At 42.5% G+C, this 17,953-nt stretch overlaps 1 protein-coding gene across 1 annotated transcript in view; it reads left to right on the forward strand.

The window, feature by feature from the left end:
* Positions 1-12,410, forward strand: part of LOC120050155 (probable phospholipid-transporting ATPase IM) — a 62,538-nt gene extending 50,128 nt beyond the window's left edge. The window contains exons 20-28 of the mRNA XM_038996828.1: positions 3,671-3,812; positions 6,151-6,334; positions 6,638-6,729; positions 6,889-7,020; positions 8,146-8,229; positions 8,496-8,741; positions 10,049-10,187; positions 11,505-11,635; positions 11,963-12,410. Coding sequence (XP_038852756.1) covers positions 3,671-3,812; positions 6,151-6,334; positions 6,638-6,729; positions 6,889-7,020; positions 8,146-8,229; positions 8,496-8,741; positions 10,049-10,187; positions 11,505-11,635; positions 11,963-12,289 — 1,477 coding nt within the window. The 3' untranslated portion in view covers positions 12,290-12,410. The remainder of the gene's footprint in view (positions 1-3,670; positions 3,813-6,150; positions 6,335-6,637; positions 6,730-6,888; positions 7,021-8,145; positions 8,230-8,495; positions 8,742-10,048; positions 10,188-11,504; positions 11,636-11,962) is intronic.
* Positions 12,411-17,953: the final 5,543 nt, after the last annotated feature.

Here is a 17,953-nt window from a genome sequence, read left to right on the forward strand (position 1 = left end):
ATCCCAGGTTGATAACATCCCAGGTTGATAACATCCCAGGTTGATAACATCCCATCCCAGGTTGATAACATCCCAGGTTGATAACATCCCATCCCAGGTTGATAACATCCCAGGTTGATAACATCCCGTCCCAGGTTGATAACATCCCATCCCAGGTTGATAATATCCCAGGTTGATATCATCCCATCCCAGGTTGATAACATCCCAGGTTGATAACATCCCATCCAAGGTTGATAACATCCCAGGTTGATAAAATCCCATCCCAGGTTGATAACATCCCATGTTGATAACATCCCATCCCAGGTTGATAACATCCCATCCCAGGTTGATAACATCCCAGGTTGATAACATCCCATGTTGATAACATCCCATCCCAGGTTGATAACATCCCATCCCAGGTTGATAACATCCCGTCCCAGGTTGATAACATCCCAGGTTGATAACATCCCATCCCAGGTTGATAACATCCCAGGTTGATAACTTCCCATCCCAGGTTGATAACATCCCATCCCAGGTTGATAACATCCCATCCCAGGTTGATAACATCCCATCCCAGGTTGATAACATCCCAGGTTGATAACATCCCAGGTTGATAACATCCCAGGTTGATAACATCCCGTCCCAGGTTGATAACATCCCAGGTTGATAACATCCCAGGTTGATAACATCCCAGGTTGATAACATCCCATCCCAGGTTGATAACATCCCATCCCAGGTTGATAACATCCCGTCCCAGGTTGATAACATCCCATCCCAGGTTGATAACATCCCAGGTTGATAACATCCCAGGTTGATAACATCCCGTCCCAGGTTGATAACATCCCAGGTTGATAACATCCCAGGTTGATAACATCCCAGGTTGATAACATCCCATCCCAGGTTGATAACATCCCGTCCCAGGTTGATAACATCCCATCCCAGGTTGATAACATCCCATCCCAGGTTGATAACATCCCATCCCAGGTTGATAACATCCCATCCCAGGTTGATAACATCCCATCCCAGGTTGATAACATCCCATCCCATGTTGATAACATCCCGTCCCAGGTTGATAACATCCCAGGTTGATAACATCCCATGTTGATAACATCCCATCCCAGGTTGATAACATCCCAGGTTGATAACATCCCATCCCAGGTTGATAACATCCCAGGTTGATAACATCCCATCCCAGGTTGATAACATCCCATCCCAGGTTGATAACATCCCATCCCAGGTTGATAACATCCCAGGTTGATAACAACCCTTCCCTTGTTGATAACATCCCGTCCCAGGTTGATAACATCCCATCCCAGGTTGATAACATCCCAGGTTGATAACATCCCAGGTTGATAACATCCCGTCCCAGGTTGATAACATCCCAGGTTGATAACATCCCGTCCCAGGTTGATAACATCCCATCCCAGGTTGATAACATCCCATCCCAGGTTGATAACATCCCATCCCAGGTTGATAACATCCCATCCCAGGTTGATAACATCCCAGGTTGATAACATCCCATCCGAGGTTGATAACATCCCATGTTGATAACATCCCAGGTTGATAACATCCCATCCCAGGTTGATAACATCCCATCCCAGGTTGATAACATCCCAGGTTGATAACATCCCGTCCCAGGTTGATAACATCCCATCCCAGGTTGATAACATCCCATCCCATGTTGATAACATCCCATCCCAGGTTATTAACATCCCAGGTTGATAACATCCCAGGTTGATAACATCCCATCCGAGGTTGATAACATCCCATGTTGATAACATCCCAGGTTGATAACATCCCATCCCAGGTTGATAACATCCCGTCCCAGGTTGATAACATCCCATCCCAGGTTGATAACATCCCATCCCAGGTTGATAACATCCCAGGTTGATAAAATCCCAGGTTGATAACATCCCATCCCAGGTTGATAACATCCCATCCCAGGTTGATAACATCCCAGGTTGATAACATCCCATCTGAGGTTGATAACATCCCATGTTGATAACATCCCAGGTTGATAACATCCCATCCCAGGTTGATAACATCCCAGGTTGATAACATCCCAGGTTGATAACATCCCAGGTTGATAACATCCCATGTTGATAACATCCCATCCCAGGTTGATAACATCCCATCCCAGGTTGATAACATCCCATCCCAGGTTGATAACATCCCAGGTTGATAACATCCCGTCCCAGGTTGATAACATCCCATCCCAGGTTGATAACATCCCATCCCAGGTTGATAACATCCCATCCCATGTTGATAACATCCCAGGTTATTAACATCTCAGGTTGATAACATCCCAGGTTGATAACATCCCATCCGAGGTTGATAACATCCCATGTTGATAACATCCCAGGTTGATAACATCCCATCCCAGGTTGATAACATCCCATCCCAGGTTGATAACATCCCATCCCAGGTTGATAACATCCCATCCCAGGTTGATAACATCCCATCCCATGTTGATAACATCCCATCCCAGGTTATTAACATCTCAGGTTGATAACATCCCAGGTTGATAACATCCCATCCCAGGTTGATAACATCCCATGTTGATAACATCCCAGGTTGATAACATCCCATCCCAGGTTGATAACATCCCATCCCAGGTTGATAACATCCCATCCCAGGTTGATAACATCCCATCCCAGGTTGATAACATCCCATCCCAGGTTGATAACATCCCATCCCAGGTTGATAACATCCCATCCCAGGTTGATAACATCCCATGTTGATAACATCCCAGGTTGATAACATCCCATCGCAGGTTGATAACATCCCATCCCAGGTTGATAACATCCCAGGTTGATAACATCCCGTCCCAGGTTGATAACATCCCATCCCAGGTTGATAACATCCCATCCCAGGTTGATAACATCCCATCCCATGTTGATAACATCCCATCCCAGGTTATTAACATCCCAGGTTGATAACATCCCATCCGAGGTTGATAACATCCCATGTTGATAACATCCCAGGCTGATAACATCCCATCCCAGGTTGATAACATCCCGTCCCAGGTTGATAACATCCCATCCCAGGTTGATAACATCCCATCCCAGGTTGATAACATCCCAGGTTGATAACATCCCAGGTTGATAACATCCCATCCCAGGTTGATAACATCCCATCCCAGGTTGATAACATCCCAGGTTGATAACATCCCATCCGAGGTTGATAACATCCCATGTTGATAACATCCCATGTTGATAACATCCCAGGTTGATAACATCCCATCCCAGGTTGATAACATCCCATCCCAGGTTGATAACATCCCATCCCAGGTTGATAACATCCCAGGTTGATAACATCCCATCCCAGGTTGATAACATCCCATCCCAGGTTGATAACATCCCAGGTTGATAACATCCCAGGTTGATAACATCCCATCCCAGGTTGATAACATCCCAGGTTGATAACATCCCAGGTTGATAACATCCCAGGTTGATAACATCCCATCCCAGGTTGATAACATCCCAGGTTGATAACATCCCAGGTTGATAACATCCCATCCCAGGTTGATAACATCCCAGGTTGATAACATCCCAGGTTGATAACATCCCAGGTTGATAACATCCCAGGTTGATAACATCCCATCCCAGGTTGATAACATCCCATCCCAGGTTGATAACATAGACATGGTGAAACAGAATGAGATGAGAGGATTTGTTTTGTATTGAACCAGGAATGCATGGAGCACCATGAAACCAGGTGCAGAGGAGGAGGCCAACTTCATGCCAGAGAAGACGCTGGGTAACAAGCCGAAGGTGGTCAGGGACGAGGAGGTGAACGGGGAGTATGGCCTGGTCATCAACGGACACAGTCTGGTGAGTCACTACAGTCCTATTTACTGTAGTCTGGTGAGACACTACTGTCCTATTTACTGTAGTCTGGTGAGACACTACAGTCCTATTTACTGTAGTCTGGTGAGACACTACAGTCCTATTTACTGTAGTCTGGTGAGACACTACTGTCCTATTTACTGTAGTCTGGTGAGACACTACTGTCCTATTTACTGTAGTCTGGTGAGACACTACAGTTATATTTACTGTAGTCTGGTGAGACACTACTGTCCTATTTACTGTAGTCTGGTGAGACACTACAGTCCTATTTACTGTAGTCTGGTGAGACACTACAGTCCTATTTACTGTAGTCTGGTGAGACACTACAGTCCTATTTACTGTAGTCTGGTGAGACACTACAGTCCTATTTACTGTAGTCTGGTGAGACACTACAGTCCTATTTACTGTAGTCTGGTGAGACACTACTGTCCTATTTACTGTAGTCTGGTGAGACACTACAGTCCTATTTACTGTAGTCTGGTGAGACACTACAGTCCTATTTACTGTAGTCTGGTGAGACACTACAGTCCTATTTACTGTAGTCTGGTGAGACACTACAGTTATATTTACTGTAGTCTGGTGAGACACTACTGTCCTATTTACTGTAGTCTGGTGAGACACTACAGTCCTATTTACTGTAGTCTGGTGAGACACTACAGTCCTATTTACTGTAGTCTGGTGAGACACTACAGTCCTATTTACTGTAGTCTGGTGAGACACTACAGTCCTATTTACTGTAGTCTGGTGAGACACTACAGTTATATTTACTGTAGTCTGGTGAGACACTACTGTCCTATTTACTGTAGTCTGGTGAGACACTACAGTTATATTTACTGTAGTCTGGTGAGACACTACAGTCCTATTTACTGTAGTCTGGTGAGACACTACAGTTATATTTACTGTAGTCTGGTGAGACACTACTGTCCTATTTACTGTAGTCTGGTGAGACACTACAGTCCTATTTACTGTAAATCAGTCTGGTGAGACACTACCGTCCCATTTACTGTAAATCAGTCTGGGGAGACACTACAGTCCTATTTACTGTAAATCAGTCTGGTGAGACACTACCGTCCTATTTACTGTAAATCAGTCTGGTGAGACACTACTGTCCTATTTACTGTAGTCTGGTGAGACACTACAGTCCTATTTACTGTAAATTAGTCTGATGAGACACTACAGTCCTATTTACTGTAAATCAGTCTGGTGAGACACTACAGTCCTATTTACTGTAAATCAGTCTGGTGAAACACTACCGTCCCATTTACTGTAAATCAGTCTGGTGAGACACTACAGTCCTATTTACTGTAAATCAGTCTGGTGAGACACTACCGTCCTATTTACTGTAAATCAGTCTGGTGAGACATTACAGTCCTATTTACTGTAAATCTTGCACTAACATGAGCCATGATTCCTTATCGTGTCAAATATCTGATTGTGCCCATATTTTAGACAGATAAGACACATTTTTAACAGATAAGACACACGTTAAAAGGATTAGATACATGTTAGACAGATAAGACACATGTTAAAAGGATTAGATACATGTTAGACAGATAAGACACATGTTAAAAGGATTAGATACATGTTAGACAGATAAGACACATTTTTAACAGATAAGACACATGTTAAAAGGATTAGATACATGTTAGACAGATAAGACACACGTTAAAAGGATTAGATACATATTAGACAGATAAGACACATTTTTAACAGATAAGACACATGTTAAAAGGATTAGATACATGTTAGACAGATAAAACACACGTTAAAAGGATTAGATACATATTAGACAGATAAGACACATGTTAAAAGGATTAGATACATGTTAGACAGATAAGACACACGTTAAAAGGATTAGATACATGTTAGACAGATAAGACACACGTTAAAAGGATTAGATACATGTTAGACAGATAAGACACATGTTAAAAGGATTAGATACATGTTAGACCGATAAGACACATGTTAAAAGGATTAGATACATGTTAGACAGATAAGACACATGTTAAAAGGATTAGATACATGTTAGACAGATAAGACACACGTTAAAAGGATTAGATACATGTCAGACAGATAAGACACATGTTAAAAGGATTAGATACATGTTAGACAGATAAGACACATGTTAAAAGGATTAGATACATGTTAGACAGATAAGACACATGTTAAAAGGATTAGATACATGTTAGACAGATAGGACACATGTTAAAAGGACATGTTAGACATTTGAACTGATTCTGATCCGTTGAATAGAATCTGGACATCCATATTTGATCTGTTACCATTAGATTCTACTCTACCCTCTCTCCCCCTCCCCCATCAGGCCTATGCCCTAGAGCGTAGCATGGAGCTGCTGTTCCTGCGTACAGCCTGTCTGTGTAAGACAGTGATCTGCTGCAGAGTGACTCCACTACAGAAAGCCCAGGTGGTGGAACTGGTCAAGAAATACAAACAGGCCGTCACTCTGGCCATAGGAGACGGGGCCAACGACGTCAGCATGATTAAAGGTAACTTACTGTCCAAAATGGCACCCTGTCACTTAAATAGCGCACTGCTTTTGACCAGGGTCTATATAGGAGCACCCTTTGACTACAGATCTAGGATCAGATAACTACACCAGTCAAATACTTAACCATGTGGAGTGTAGGGAAAAACAGACTCTGTATGATTATGCGAAGGAGAGATTATGATTATGCGGCGGAGAGAAAAGTTGTGAACTTGACCTTAACCCTCTGAGCCCAACGGTCCTGAACAATGCTTACCCCTCTTTCTTCCCCTCTCTCTCCCTCTCCTCCCCTCTCTCTCTCCAGCTGCTCATATAGGTGTAGGTATAAGCGGTCAGGAGGGGATGCAGGCGGTCCTCTCTTCAGACTACTCCTTCGCTCAGTTCCGCTTCCTAGAAGTAAGAGGGCCACTGACACACCAGTGACGTTTTTAAATCACAATGCAAAACCCACATTATTATCTTGGACATTTATCAGTGGTTTAATGGTCTATTAGTCTGTTGTTGTTTGTACGATTTAAAATAAAGTTCGTTTTTTTTTCTTCATTTAATTGACAGCGCCTCCTCCTGGTCCACGGCCGCTGGTCCTACCTGAGGATGTGTAAGTTCCTGCGATACTTCTTCTACAAGAACTTCACCTTTACCTTCGTCCACTTCTGGTACGCCTTCTTCTGCGGATTCTCAGCACAGGTACGACAGAAAGAAAGAGGGGAGGGAGAGGGGAGAGAGAGAGAGGGGGGGGAGAAGAGGGGAGAGAGACATTTCTTCAACTTTAGTCAACCCAACGTCGAATTCTAAAGCAGCTGGTATACTCCTCTACTTCTATTTCATAAAGCCCCGTGCAGTCATTAGATTTTTAAATCATCGTTGTATGTCTAATAAATCACTATGTGTGTTTATTTCATGACAATAACTCCAAATATATGTTTTAAAAATTATTTCCCTGAGCCTCCTTTTGCCGTTGAACTGCTCAGTCTGGTCGTGTGGGCGTGTTGATACAAATGCTTATTTATTTACATACACAGCCCTGATTGGCAGATAGAATCATCTTGACTCTAGAGAAGCCTACCCCGCTTACCCCTTCAAAGTAGGAGGATACATATGCAAATAAAAGATGACTGGTCATTGGTCAGAATAATCCCATCAGATTGTGATGGCATGCTGTCAGACAACAACAACAAAAAAGCTATTTAAAAAAGTGTCTCAGTGGTCTAAGGCACTGCATCGCAGTGTTGCGGTGTCACTAAAGCCTGGGGTTCGATCCCAGGCTGAGTCATTACCGGCCGTGACCGGGAGTCCCATAGGGTGGCGCACGATTGGTCCAGCGTCGTCCGGATTAGATGAGGGTTTGGCTGGGGGGAGGGAGCTTTACTTGGCTCATCACGCTCTAGCGACTCCTTGTGGCCGGGCTGGACGCCTGCAAGCTGATGTCGGTGTTTCCTCCGACACATTGCTGTGGCTGGCTTCCGGGTTAAGCGAGCGAGTGTTAAGAAGCGGGTTTGACGGGTCATGTTTCGGAGGACGCATGAATCGACCTTCGCCTCTCCCGAGCCCGTTGAGAAGATGCAGCGATGAGACAAGATTGAAATTGTGGAGAAAAAGTGTGTAAAAAATGTAAATAAATAAACTCTTACACTAAAAGGGCATTATCATCATTTACACCATTTCAGAGTGTTATTTCGACCTCGTAGTGACGAAATCAATTTGAATTTTTACAGAAAATCACGTTTTTGACTGCACTACCCCTTTAAAACAACTGTTTTTTCAGATATATAAGGTTATTTGTCTCTGATGATCTGATTGTGTTTCTTCCAGACGGTGTATGACGAGTGGTTCATCACGTTGTATAACCTGGTCTACACAGCACTTCCTGTACTGGGCATGAGTCTGTTTGACCAGGTAAAACATGTGTGATGTGAATGTGTTTGTGCGTGTGTGTGCAGGAATTAATCTTTTTATGTGTGTGTGCAGGAATTCATGTGTTCATGTGTGTGTGCAGGAATTAATGTGTTTATGTGTGTGTGCAAGAATTAATGTGTTCATGTGTGTGTGCAGGAATTAATGTGTTTATGCAATATGCGTGTGCATTTCTTGTTTCTCCCACACATTTAGATTTGTGTAATCTAGAATGTTTTACTACCTCACTGTCTCCCCCCGGTGTCCAGGATGTGAATGACATGTGGAGTTTCCAGCACCCCCAGCTGTACGTTCCAGGCCAGCTGAATCAGTACTTCAGTAAAACAGCTTTCTTTAAGTGTGCCCTCCACAGTATCTACAGCTCAGTAGTGCTATTCTTCATCCCCTACGCTGCCATGTACGACACGGTCCGAGACGACGGGCAAGACATTGCTGACTACCAGTCCTTCGCCCTGCTAGCACAGACCTGTCTGGTCATCACTGTCTGTATACAGGTACAGTACATTACAGTACAATACATTACATTACAGTAAAATACATTACAGTAAAATACATTGCAGTACATTACAGTACAGTACAATAAATTATATTACAGTAATATACATTACAGTACAATAAATTACATTAGAGTACAATAAATTACATTACAGTACATTACAGTACAATACATTACATTACAGTAAAATACATTACAGTAAAATACATTGCAGTACATTACAGTACAGTACAATAAATTATATTACAGTAATATACATTACAGTACAATAAATTACATTACAGTACAATAAATTACATTACAGTAAAATACATTGCAGTACATTACAGTACAGTACATTACAGTACAACACATTACAATGCATTACAGTACAGTACAATGTATTACAGTACAACGCATTACAGTACAGTACAATGCATTGCAGTACAGTACAGTAATTACAGTAGAATCAATTACAGTACAATGTATTATAGTACAGTACAATGCATTACAGTGCAGTACAATGTATTACAGTACAATGTCTTATAGTACAGTACAATGCATTACAGTACAGTACAATGTATTACAGTACAATGCATTCCAGTACAGTACAATGTATTACAGTACAATGTATTACAGAACAGTACAATCCATTACAGTACAGTAATTACAGTACAATACATTACAGTACAGTACAATGTATTACAGTACAATGTATTATAATACAGTACAATGTATTACATTACAGTACAATACATTACAGCACAATACATTACAGTACAGTACAATGTATTACAGTACAATGCATTACAGTACAGTACAATGTATTACAGTACAATGTATTACAGAACAGTACAATGCATTACAGTACAATGTATTACAGAACAGTACAATGTATTACAGTACAATGCATTACAGTACAATGTATTACAGTACAATGCATTAGAGTACAGTAAATCAAATCAAATCAAATGTATTTATATAGCCCTTCTTACATCAGCTGATATCTCGAAGTGCTGTACAGAAACCCAGCCTAAAACCCCAAACAGCAAGCAATGCAGGTGTAGAAGCACGGTGGCTAGGAAAAACTCCCTAGAAAGGCCAAAACCTAGGAAGAAACCTAGAGAGGAACCAGGCTATGAGGGGTGGCTAGTCCTCTTCTGGCTGTGCCGGGTGGAGATTATAACAGAACATGATGTTCTGCCAAGATGTTCAAATGTTCATAAATGACCAGCATGGTCAAATAATAATAATCACGGTCCCGTTGCTTGTCAGTCTGTGTCCGTCTTTGTTCATCACATGTATATCCCCCCCTCTGCACTGTAGCTGTGTCTGGACATGTCCTACTGGACAGCGGTGAACCACTTATTTGTGTGGGGGAGTCTGTCCATGTACTTCACTGTCACCTTCACCATGTACAGCAACGGAACGTTCCTCATCTTCCCTGCATCCTTCCCCTTCATCGGTGAACAGCGCCCTCACACCACACCACTACACTACACACCCCACCACTACACTACACACCACTACACTACACAACACAACACACTACTACACTACACACAACACCACTACACTACACACCACTACACTACACAACACAACACACTACTACACTACACACAACACCACTACACTACACACCATTACACCACACACCACACCATTACACTACACACCACACCATTATACTACACACCACACCACTACACCACACCATTACACTACACACCACACCATTATACTACACACCACAGCACACCACACCACTACACTACACACCACACCATTACACTACACACCACACCATTATACTACACACCACAGCACTACACTACACACCACACCACTACACACTACTACACTACACACCACACCATTACACTACACACCACACCATTACACTACACACCACACCATTATACTACACACCACAGCACTACACTACACACCACACCACTACACACTACTACACTACACACCACACCATTACACTACACACCACACCATTACACTACACACCACACCATTACACTACACACCACACCATTACACTACACACCACACCATTACACTACACACCACACCATTACACTACACACCACACCACTACACAACACACCACTACACTACACACCACACCATTACACTACACACCACACCATTACACTACACACCACACCATTACACTACACAACACACCATTACACTACACACCACACCATTACACTACCCAACACACCATTACACCACACTACACACCACTACACTACACAACACACTACTACACACCACACCATTACACTACACAACACACCATTACACCACACTATACACCACAACACACCACACTACACCACACCACACCACACCAACCACACCACAACACACCACTCTACTACACACCACACCATTACACTACACACCACACCACACCACACCACAACACTACACACCACTACACTACACAACACACCACAACACAACACACCACAACACTACACACCATTACACTACACAACACACCACACTACACCACACCACACCACACCAACCACACCACAACACACCACTCAACTACACAACACACCACAACACAACACACCACAACACTACACACCACTACAACACTGTCTTGAGCCAGGACAAACTCTAGACAGGGAGTGTGTGTGTGTGTGTGTGTGTGTGTGTGTGTGTGTGTGTGTGTGTGTGTGTGTGTGTGTGTGTGTGTGTGTGTGTGTGTGTGTGTGTGTGTGTGTGTGTGTGTGTCTCCCTGCATCAGGCACAGCCAGGAACTCCCTGAACCAGCCCAACGTGTGGCTGACCATCCTGCTCACCTCCATCCTCTGTGTACTTCCTGTGGTTGCCTACCGCTTCCTGTTAATACAGCTCCGCCCCACTATCAACGACAAGGTGGGACCATTGACCAATCACACGCTGTCTTCTAGGAACACTGACCAATCACACGCTGTCTTCTTGGAACACTGACCAATCACACGCTGTCTTCTAGGAACACTGACCAATCACACACAGTCTTCTAGAAACACTGACCTAAAGGTCTTATTTAAAAAATTATGAACAACAAGTGGAAATCTGACCTACAATCCCAGTCCCAAAATACCACCCTATTCCCTATATAGTGCACTACTTTTGACCAGGGCCCATTATGGGTATAGGGTGCCATGTTTGGCACATCCCTACTGAATCTAAGATGAAGCCTATCCCTCCCCTTTCCTCCAGGTGATGTTCAAGGTGAGACAGGCCAAGGCCGCGCCCCCTCCCCTAGCCCGCCGTGCCCGGATTCGCCACACCAGCACCCGCCGTTCCGGCTACGCCTTCTCGCATGCGGCGGGCTACGGGGACCTGGTGACGTCCAACCGTTTTCTGCGCCGTCCCGCCGTCACACTCACCACCGCTTTTACCCCTCTGGGACGCACCACAGGGTTCAGCCCCATGGGCCGCTCAGCCGGATACAGCCCCACTGGGAATGCCCTGAACACCAGACCAGAGGATGTGGAGGTGACATCACTGCAAATGTACCACATGACGCGAGACCCCGCCTTCTGATGTACCGCACTATGCCCGCCTTAAGTCAGATAACAGTCATATATTAGCCACTTCTGAGACTCACTTAGATAATTAATTTGATGATACAGCAGTAGCAATACAAGGATATAACATCTATAGAAGAGACAGGAATGTTTATGAGGGAGGTGTTGCTGTATATATTCAGAGCCATATCCCTGTAATGCTTAGAGAATATCTTATGTCAAGTGTTATTGAAGTGTTGTGGTTGCAGGTTCACCTGGCACACCTAAAGCCTTTTCTTTTTGGAGTGTTGCTATAGGCCACCAAGTGCTAACAGTCAGTATATAAACAATATGTGTGAAATGCTTGATAGTGTTTGTGATGTAAACAGACAGGTATACTTTCTTGGGGACCTGAATATTGACTGGTTTCCATCAAGCTGTCCCTTCAAGAGGAAGTTTTTCACTGTAACCAGGGCCTGTAATCTGGTTCAGGTTATTCATCTTGGGTGTTTACAAATACTACAGGAACAAGATTATCCACATACACTACAGTTCAAAAGTTTGGGATCACTTAGAAATGTCCTTGTTTTTGAAAGAAAACCAAATTTTTTTGTCCATTAATATGGCTGCAAGCCCGAGGTCGGTACACCTATGACAACATCCCCCACCCCCCCCCCACACTGATTAGCATCGCTAGCATAGCGTCACAATTAAATAGTAGCATCTAAATATCATTAAATCACAAGTCCAAGACACCAAATGAAAGATACAGATCTTGTGAATAAAGCCACCATTTCAGATTTTTAAAATGTTTTACAGGGAAGACAAAATATGTAAATCTATTAGCTAACCATGTTAGCAAAAGACACCATTTTTCTTTGTCCACCATTTTTTCTCAACACCAGTAGCTATCACCAATTCGGCTAAACTAAGATATTGATAGCCACTAACCAAGAAAAAACCTCATCAGATGACAGTCTGATAACATATTTATTGTATAGGATAGGTTTTGTTAGAAAAATGTGCATATTTCAGGTATAAATCATAGTTTACAATTGCACCCACCATCACAAATCGACTAGAATAAATACACAGAGCAACGTGTATTACCAATTTACTCATCATAAAACATTTCTTAAAAATACACAGCACATAGCAATGGAAAGACACAGATCTTGTGAATTCAGACAATATTTCAGATGTTCTAAGTGTTTTACAGCGAAAACACAATAAATCGTTATATTAGCATACCACATATGCAAACGTTACCCGACCATTGATTCAAGCCAAAGAGAGCGATATCGTTATCATCGCCAAAATATATTAATTTTTTCACTAACCTTCTCAGAATTCTTCCGATGACACTCCTGTAACATCATATTACAACATACATATAGAGTTTGTTCGAAAATGTGCATATTTAGCCACCAAAATCATGGTTAGACAATGACAAAAGTAGCCCAGCTGGTCAGAAAATGTCGTGCGCCATATTAGACAGTGATCTAGTCTTATACATAAATACTCATAAACGTGACTAAAAAATATAGGGTGGACAGCGATTGATAGACAATTTAATTCTTAATACAATCGCTGAATTACATTTTTTAAATTATCCTTACTTTTCAATACAGGTTGCGCCAAGCGAAGCTACATCTAACAAAATGGCGGCATAAGCGATTAACATTTTTCGACAGAAACACGATTTATCATAATAAATTGTTCTTACTTTGAGCTGTTCTTCCATCAGAATCTTGGGCAATGAATCCTTTCTTGGGTCTAATCGTCTTTTGGTCGAAAGCTGTCCTCTTGCCATGTGGAAATGCCCACTGCGTTCGGCATGAACTGGAAACGTGCCCAGAGGTTCAAAGTGTCTCAGAAAGCAATGCCTCAAAATCGCACTAAACGGATATAAATTGCTATAAAACGGTTTAAATTAACTACCTTATGATGTTTTTAACACCTATAACGAGCAAAAACATGACCGGAGAAATATTACTGGCTAAACTAAAGCTTGGAGAAAGAGCAGGTCCGTGTCCACCTTGCATCAGGCGCAGCTGGAAAAGGGACACTACCTACACGTTGTGCTGTTTTATAGAGGCTCTGATTGCGCAATCGACTCCATTCAAAGCGTCACCACGTAATGACATCCAGGGGAAGACGTAAGCAGTGTTTGTATCCTCATAGCATTCACAGGGACCTTTAAACTGACTCCAGATCAGGGGCCAAGATGTCTGAAATCTGACTCCATGTCAGGGAAAGTGCTGTAGAATGAGTTCTGTTCCACTCAGAGACAAAATATCAACGGCTATAGAAACTAGAGAGTGTTTTCTATCCAATAATAACAATAATATGCATATTGTACGAGCAAGAATTGAGTACGAGGCCGTTTGAAATGGGCACCTATTATCTGGCTACTCAATACTGCCCCTGCAGCCATAAAAAGTTAATTAAAAGAACATCAAATTGATCAGAAATACAGTGTAGACATTGTTAATGTTGGAAATGACTATTGTAGCTGGAAACGGCAGTTTTTTTAATGGAATATCTACATAGGCGTACAGAGGCCCATTTTCAGCAACCATCACTCCTGTGTTCCAATGGCACATTGTGTTAGCTAATCCAAGTTTAGCATTTTAAAAGGCTAACTGATCATTAGAAAAGCCTTTTGCAATTATGTTAGTGCAGCTGAAAACTGTTGTCCTGATTAAAGAAGCAATAAAACTGTCCTTCTTTAGACTAGTTCAGTATCTGGAGCATCAGCATTTGTGGGTACGATTACAGGCTCAAAATGGCTAGAAACAAAGAACTTTCTTCTGAAACTTGTCGGTCTATTCTTGTTCTGAGAAATGAATGCTATTCCATGCGAGATATTGCCAAGAAACTGAAGATCTCGTACAACGCTGTGTACTACTCCCTTCACAGAACAGTGCAAACTGGCCAAACCAGAATAAAAAAAGGAGTGGGAGGCCCCGGTGCACAACTGAGCAAGAGAACATGTACATTAGAGTGTCTAGTTTGAGAAACAGACGCCTCACAAGTCCTCAACTGGCAGATTCATTAAATAGTACCCGCAAAACACCAGTCTTAACTTCAACCCTGAAGAGGCGACTCCGGGATGCTGGCTTTCTAGGCAGAGTTGCAAAGAAAAAGCCATATCTCAGACTGGCCAATAAAAATAAAATATTAAGATGGGCAAAAGATGAAGATGAACAGAGCAAAGTACAGCGAGATCCTTAATGAAAACCTGCTCCAGAATGCTCAGGACCTCAGACTGGGGCAAAGGTTCACCTTCCAACCTGACAACGACCCTAAGCACACAGCCAAGACAACGCAGGAGTGGCAGGAGTCTCTGAATGTCCTTGAGTGGCCCAGCCAGAGCCTGGACTTGAACCCAAACATCTCTGGAGAGACCTGAAAATAGCTGTGCAGCAACACTCCCCATCCAACCTGACAGAGCTTGAGAGGATCTGCAGAGAAGAATGGGAGAAACTCCCCAAATACAGGTGTGCCAAGCTTGTTGCGTCATACCCAAGAAGACTTGAAGCTGTAATCGCTGCCGAAGGTGCTTTAACAAAGTACTGAGTAAAAGGTCTGAATACTTATGTGAATGTGATATTTCATTTGGTTTTTATACATTTGCAAAAAATTCTAAACAGTTTTTGCTTTGTCATGGGGTATTGTGTGTAGATTGAGGGGAAAAAAACAATTTTATCCATTTTAGAATAAGGCTGTAACGTAACAAAATGTGGAAAAAGTCAAGGGGTCTGAATACTTTCAGAATGCACTGTATATGGAAAGCTACTTAGGATGGTAGCTGACTCTATAGCCACTCCTATCGGTCAAATATGTAATCTGAACCTACAGGAAAGTCTGTGTCCTCAGGCCTGGAGGGAAGCCAAAGGCACTCCGCTATCCAAGAGTGGTAAAGCGGGTTCTAACAACATACCGATCAGTTTGCTGCCAGCTCTTAGCAAACTGTTGAATTTTTTTGTTGTTTACCTAATACAACGCTATTTCTTTGTAAACAAAATAACAGACATTCAGCATTCTTATAGAGAAGGGCAGTCAACATGTAATGCACTGAAACAAATGACTGATGATTGGTTGAAAGAAATTGATAATAAGACTGTAGGAGCTGTACTGTTAGATTTCAGTGCAGCCTCTGATATTGACCATAACCTGTTGTTGGGAAAACGTCTGTGTTATGGTTTTTCAACCTCAGCTCTGAATCGACGATATGGCATTATTTAATGGAAGCTTCTCATGTCAAACATAAAGTGTGGTACCGCAGGGCAGCTCTCTAGGCCCTCTACTCTTTTCAATTTTTACCAAAGACCTGCCACTGGCATTAACCAAAGCATATGTGACCATGTAGAGTGGCAAGAAAAAGTATGTGAAACCTTTAGAAATGCCTGGATTACTGCATAAATTGGTCATAAAATGTGATCTTCACCTAGGTCACAACAATAAACAAATACAGTCTGCTTAAACTAATAACACACAAATAATTATACGTTTTCATGTCTTTATTGAACACACCTTGTAAATATTCACAATGCAGGGTGGAAAAAGTATGTGAACCCTTGGATTTAATAACTGGTTGACCCTCCTTTTGCAGCAATAACCTCAACCAAATGTTTTCTGTAGTTGCAGATCAGACCTGCACAACGGTCAGGAGAAATTTTGGACCATTCCTTTTTACAAAACTGTTTCAGTTCAGCAATATTCTTGGGACGTCTGGTGTGAACTGCTCTCTTGAGGTGATGCCACAGCATCTAAATGGGGTTGAGGTCAGGACTCTGACTGGGCCACTCCATAAGGCCTATTTTCTTATGTTGAAGCCATTCTGTTGCTGATTTAGTTCTGTGTTTTGGTCGTTGTCCTGTTGCATCACCCAACTTCTGTTGAGCTTCAATTGGAGGACAGATAGCCTAACATTCTCCTGCAAAATGTCTTGAATAACTTGGATTAGTTTTTCCGTCGATGATAGCAAGCTGTCCAGGTAGCCCCAAACTATGATGCTCCCTCCACCATACTTTGCAGTTGGGATGAGGTTTTGATGTTGGTGTGCTGTGCCTTTTTTTCTGCACACATATGTTCCTTCTAAATAACTAAACTTTAGTTTAATCTGTCCACAGAATATTTTGCCAGTAGCGCTGTGGAACATGCAGGTGCACTTTTGCAGACTTCAGACGTGCAGCAATGTTTTTTTTGGACAGCAGTGGCTTCTTCCGTGGTGTCCTCCCATGAACACTGTTCTTGTTTAGTGTTTTACGTATCGTAGATTCGTCAGCAGAGACGTTAGCATGTTCCAGAGATTTCTGTATGTCTTTAGCTGACACTCTAGGATTCTTCTTAACCTCATTGAGCAATCTGTGCTGTGCTCTTGCAGTCATCTTTGCATTCCTAGGGAGAGTAGCAACAGTGCTGAACTTTCTCCATTTATAGACAATTTGTCTTACCGTGGACTGATGAACATCGAGGCTTTTAGAGATACTTTTGTAACCCTTACCAAGTTTATGCAAGTCAACAATTCTTAATCGTAGGTCTTCTGAGATATCTTTTGTTCGAAGCATGGTTCACATCAGGCAATGCTTCTTGTGAATAGCAAACTTAAATTTTGTGAGTTTTTTATAGGGCAAGGCAGCTCTAACCAACATCTCCAATCTCATCTCATTGATTGGACTCCAGGTTAGCTGAC

The sequence above is a fragment of the Salvelinus namaycush genome, chromosome 1, assembly GCF_016432855.1.
Source record: "Salvelinus namaycush isolate Seneca chromosome 1, SaNama_1.0, whole genome shotgun sequence".
NCBI classification, from domain to species: domain Eukaryota; kingdom Metazoa; phylum Chordata; class Actinopteri; order Salmoniformes; family Salmonidae; genus Salvelinus; species Salvelinus namaycush.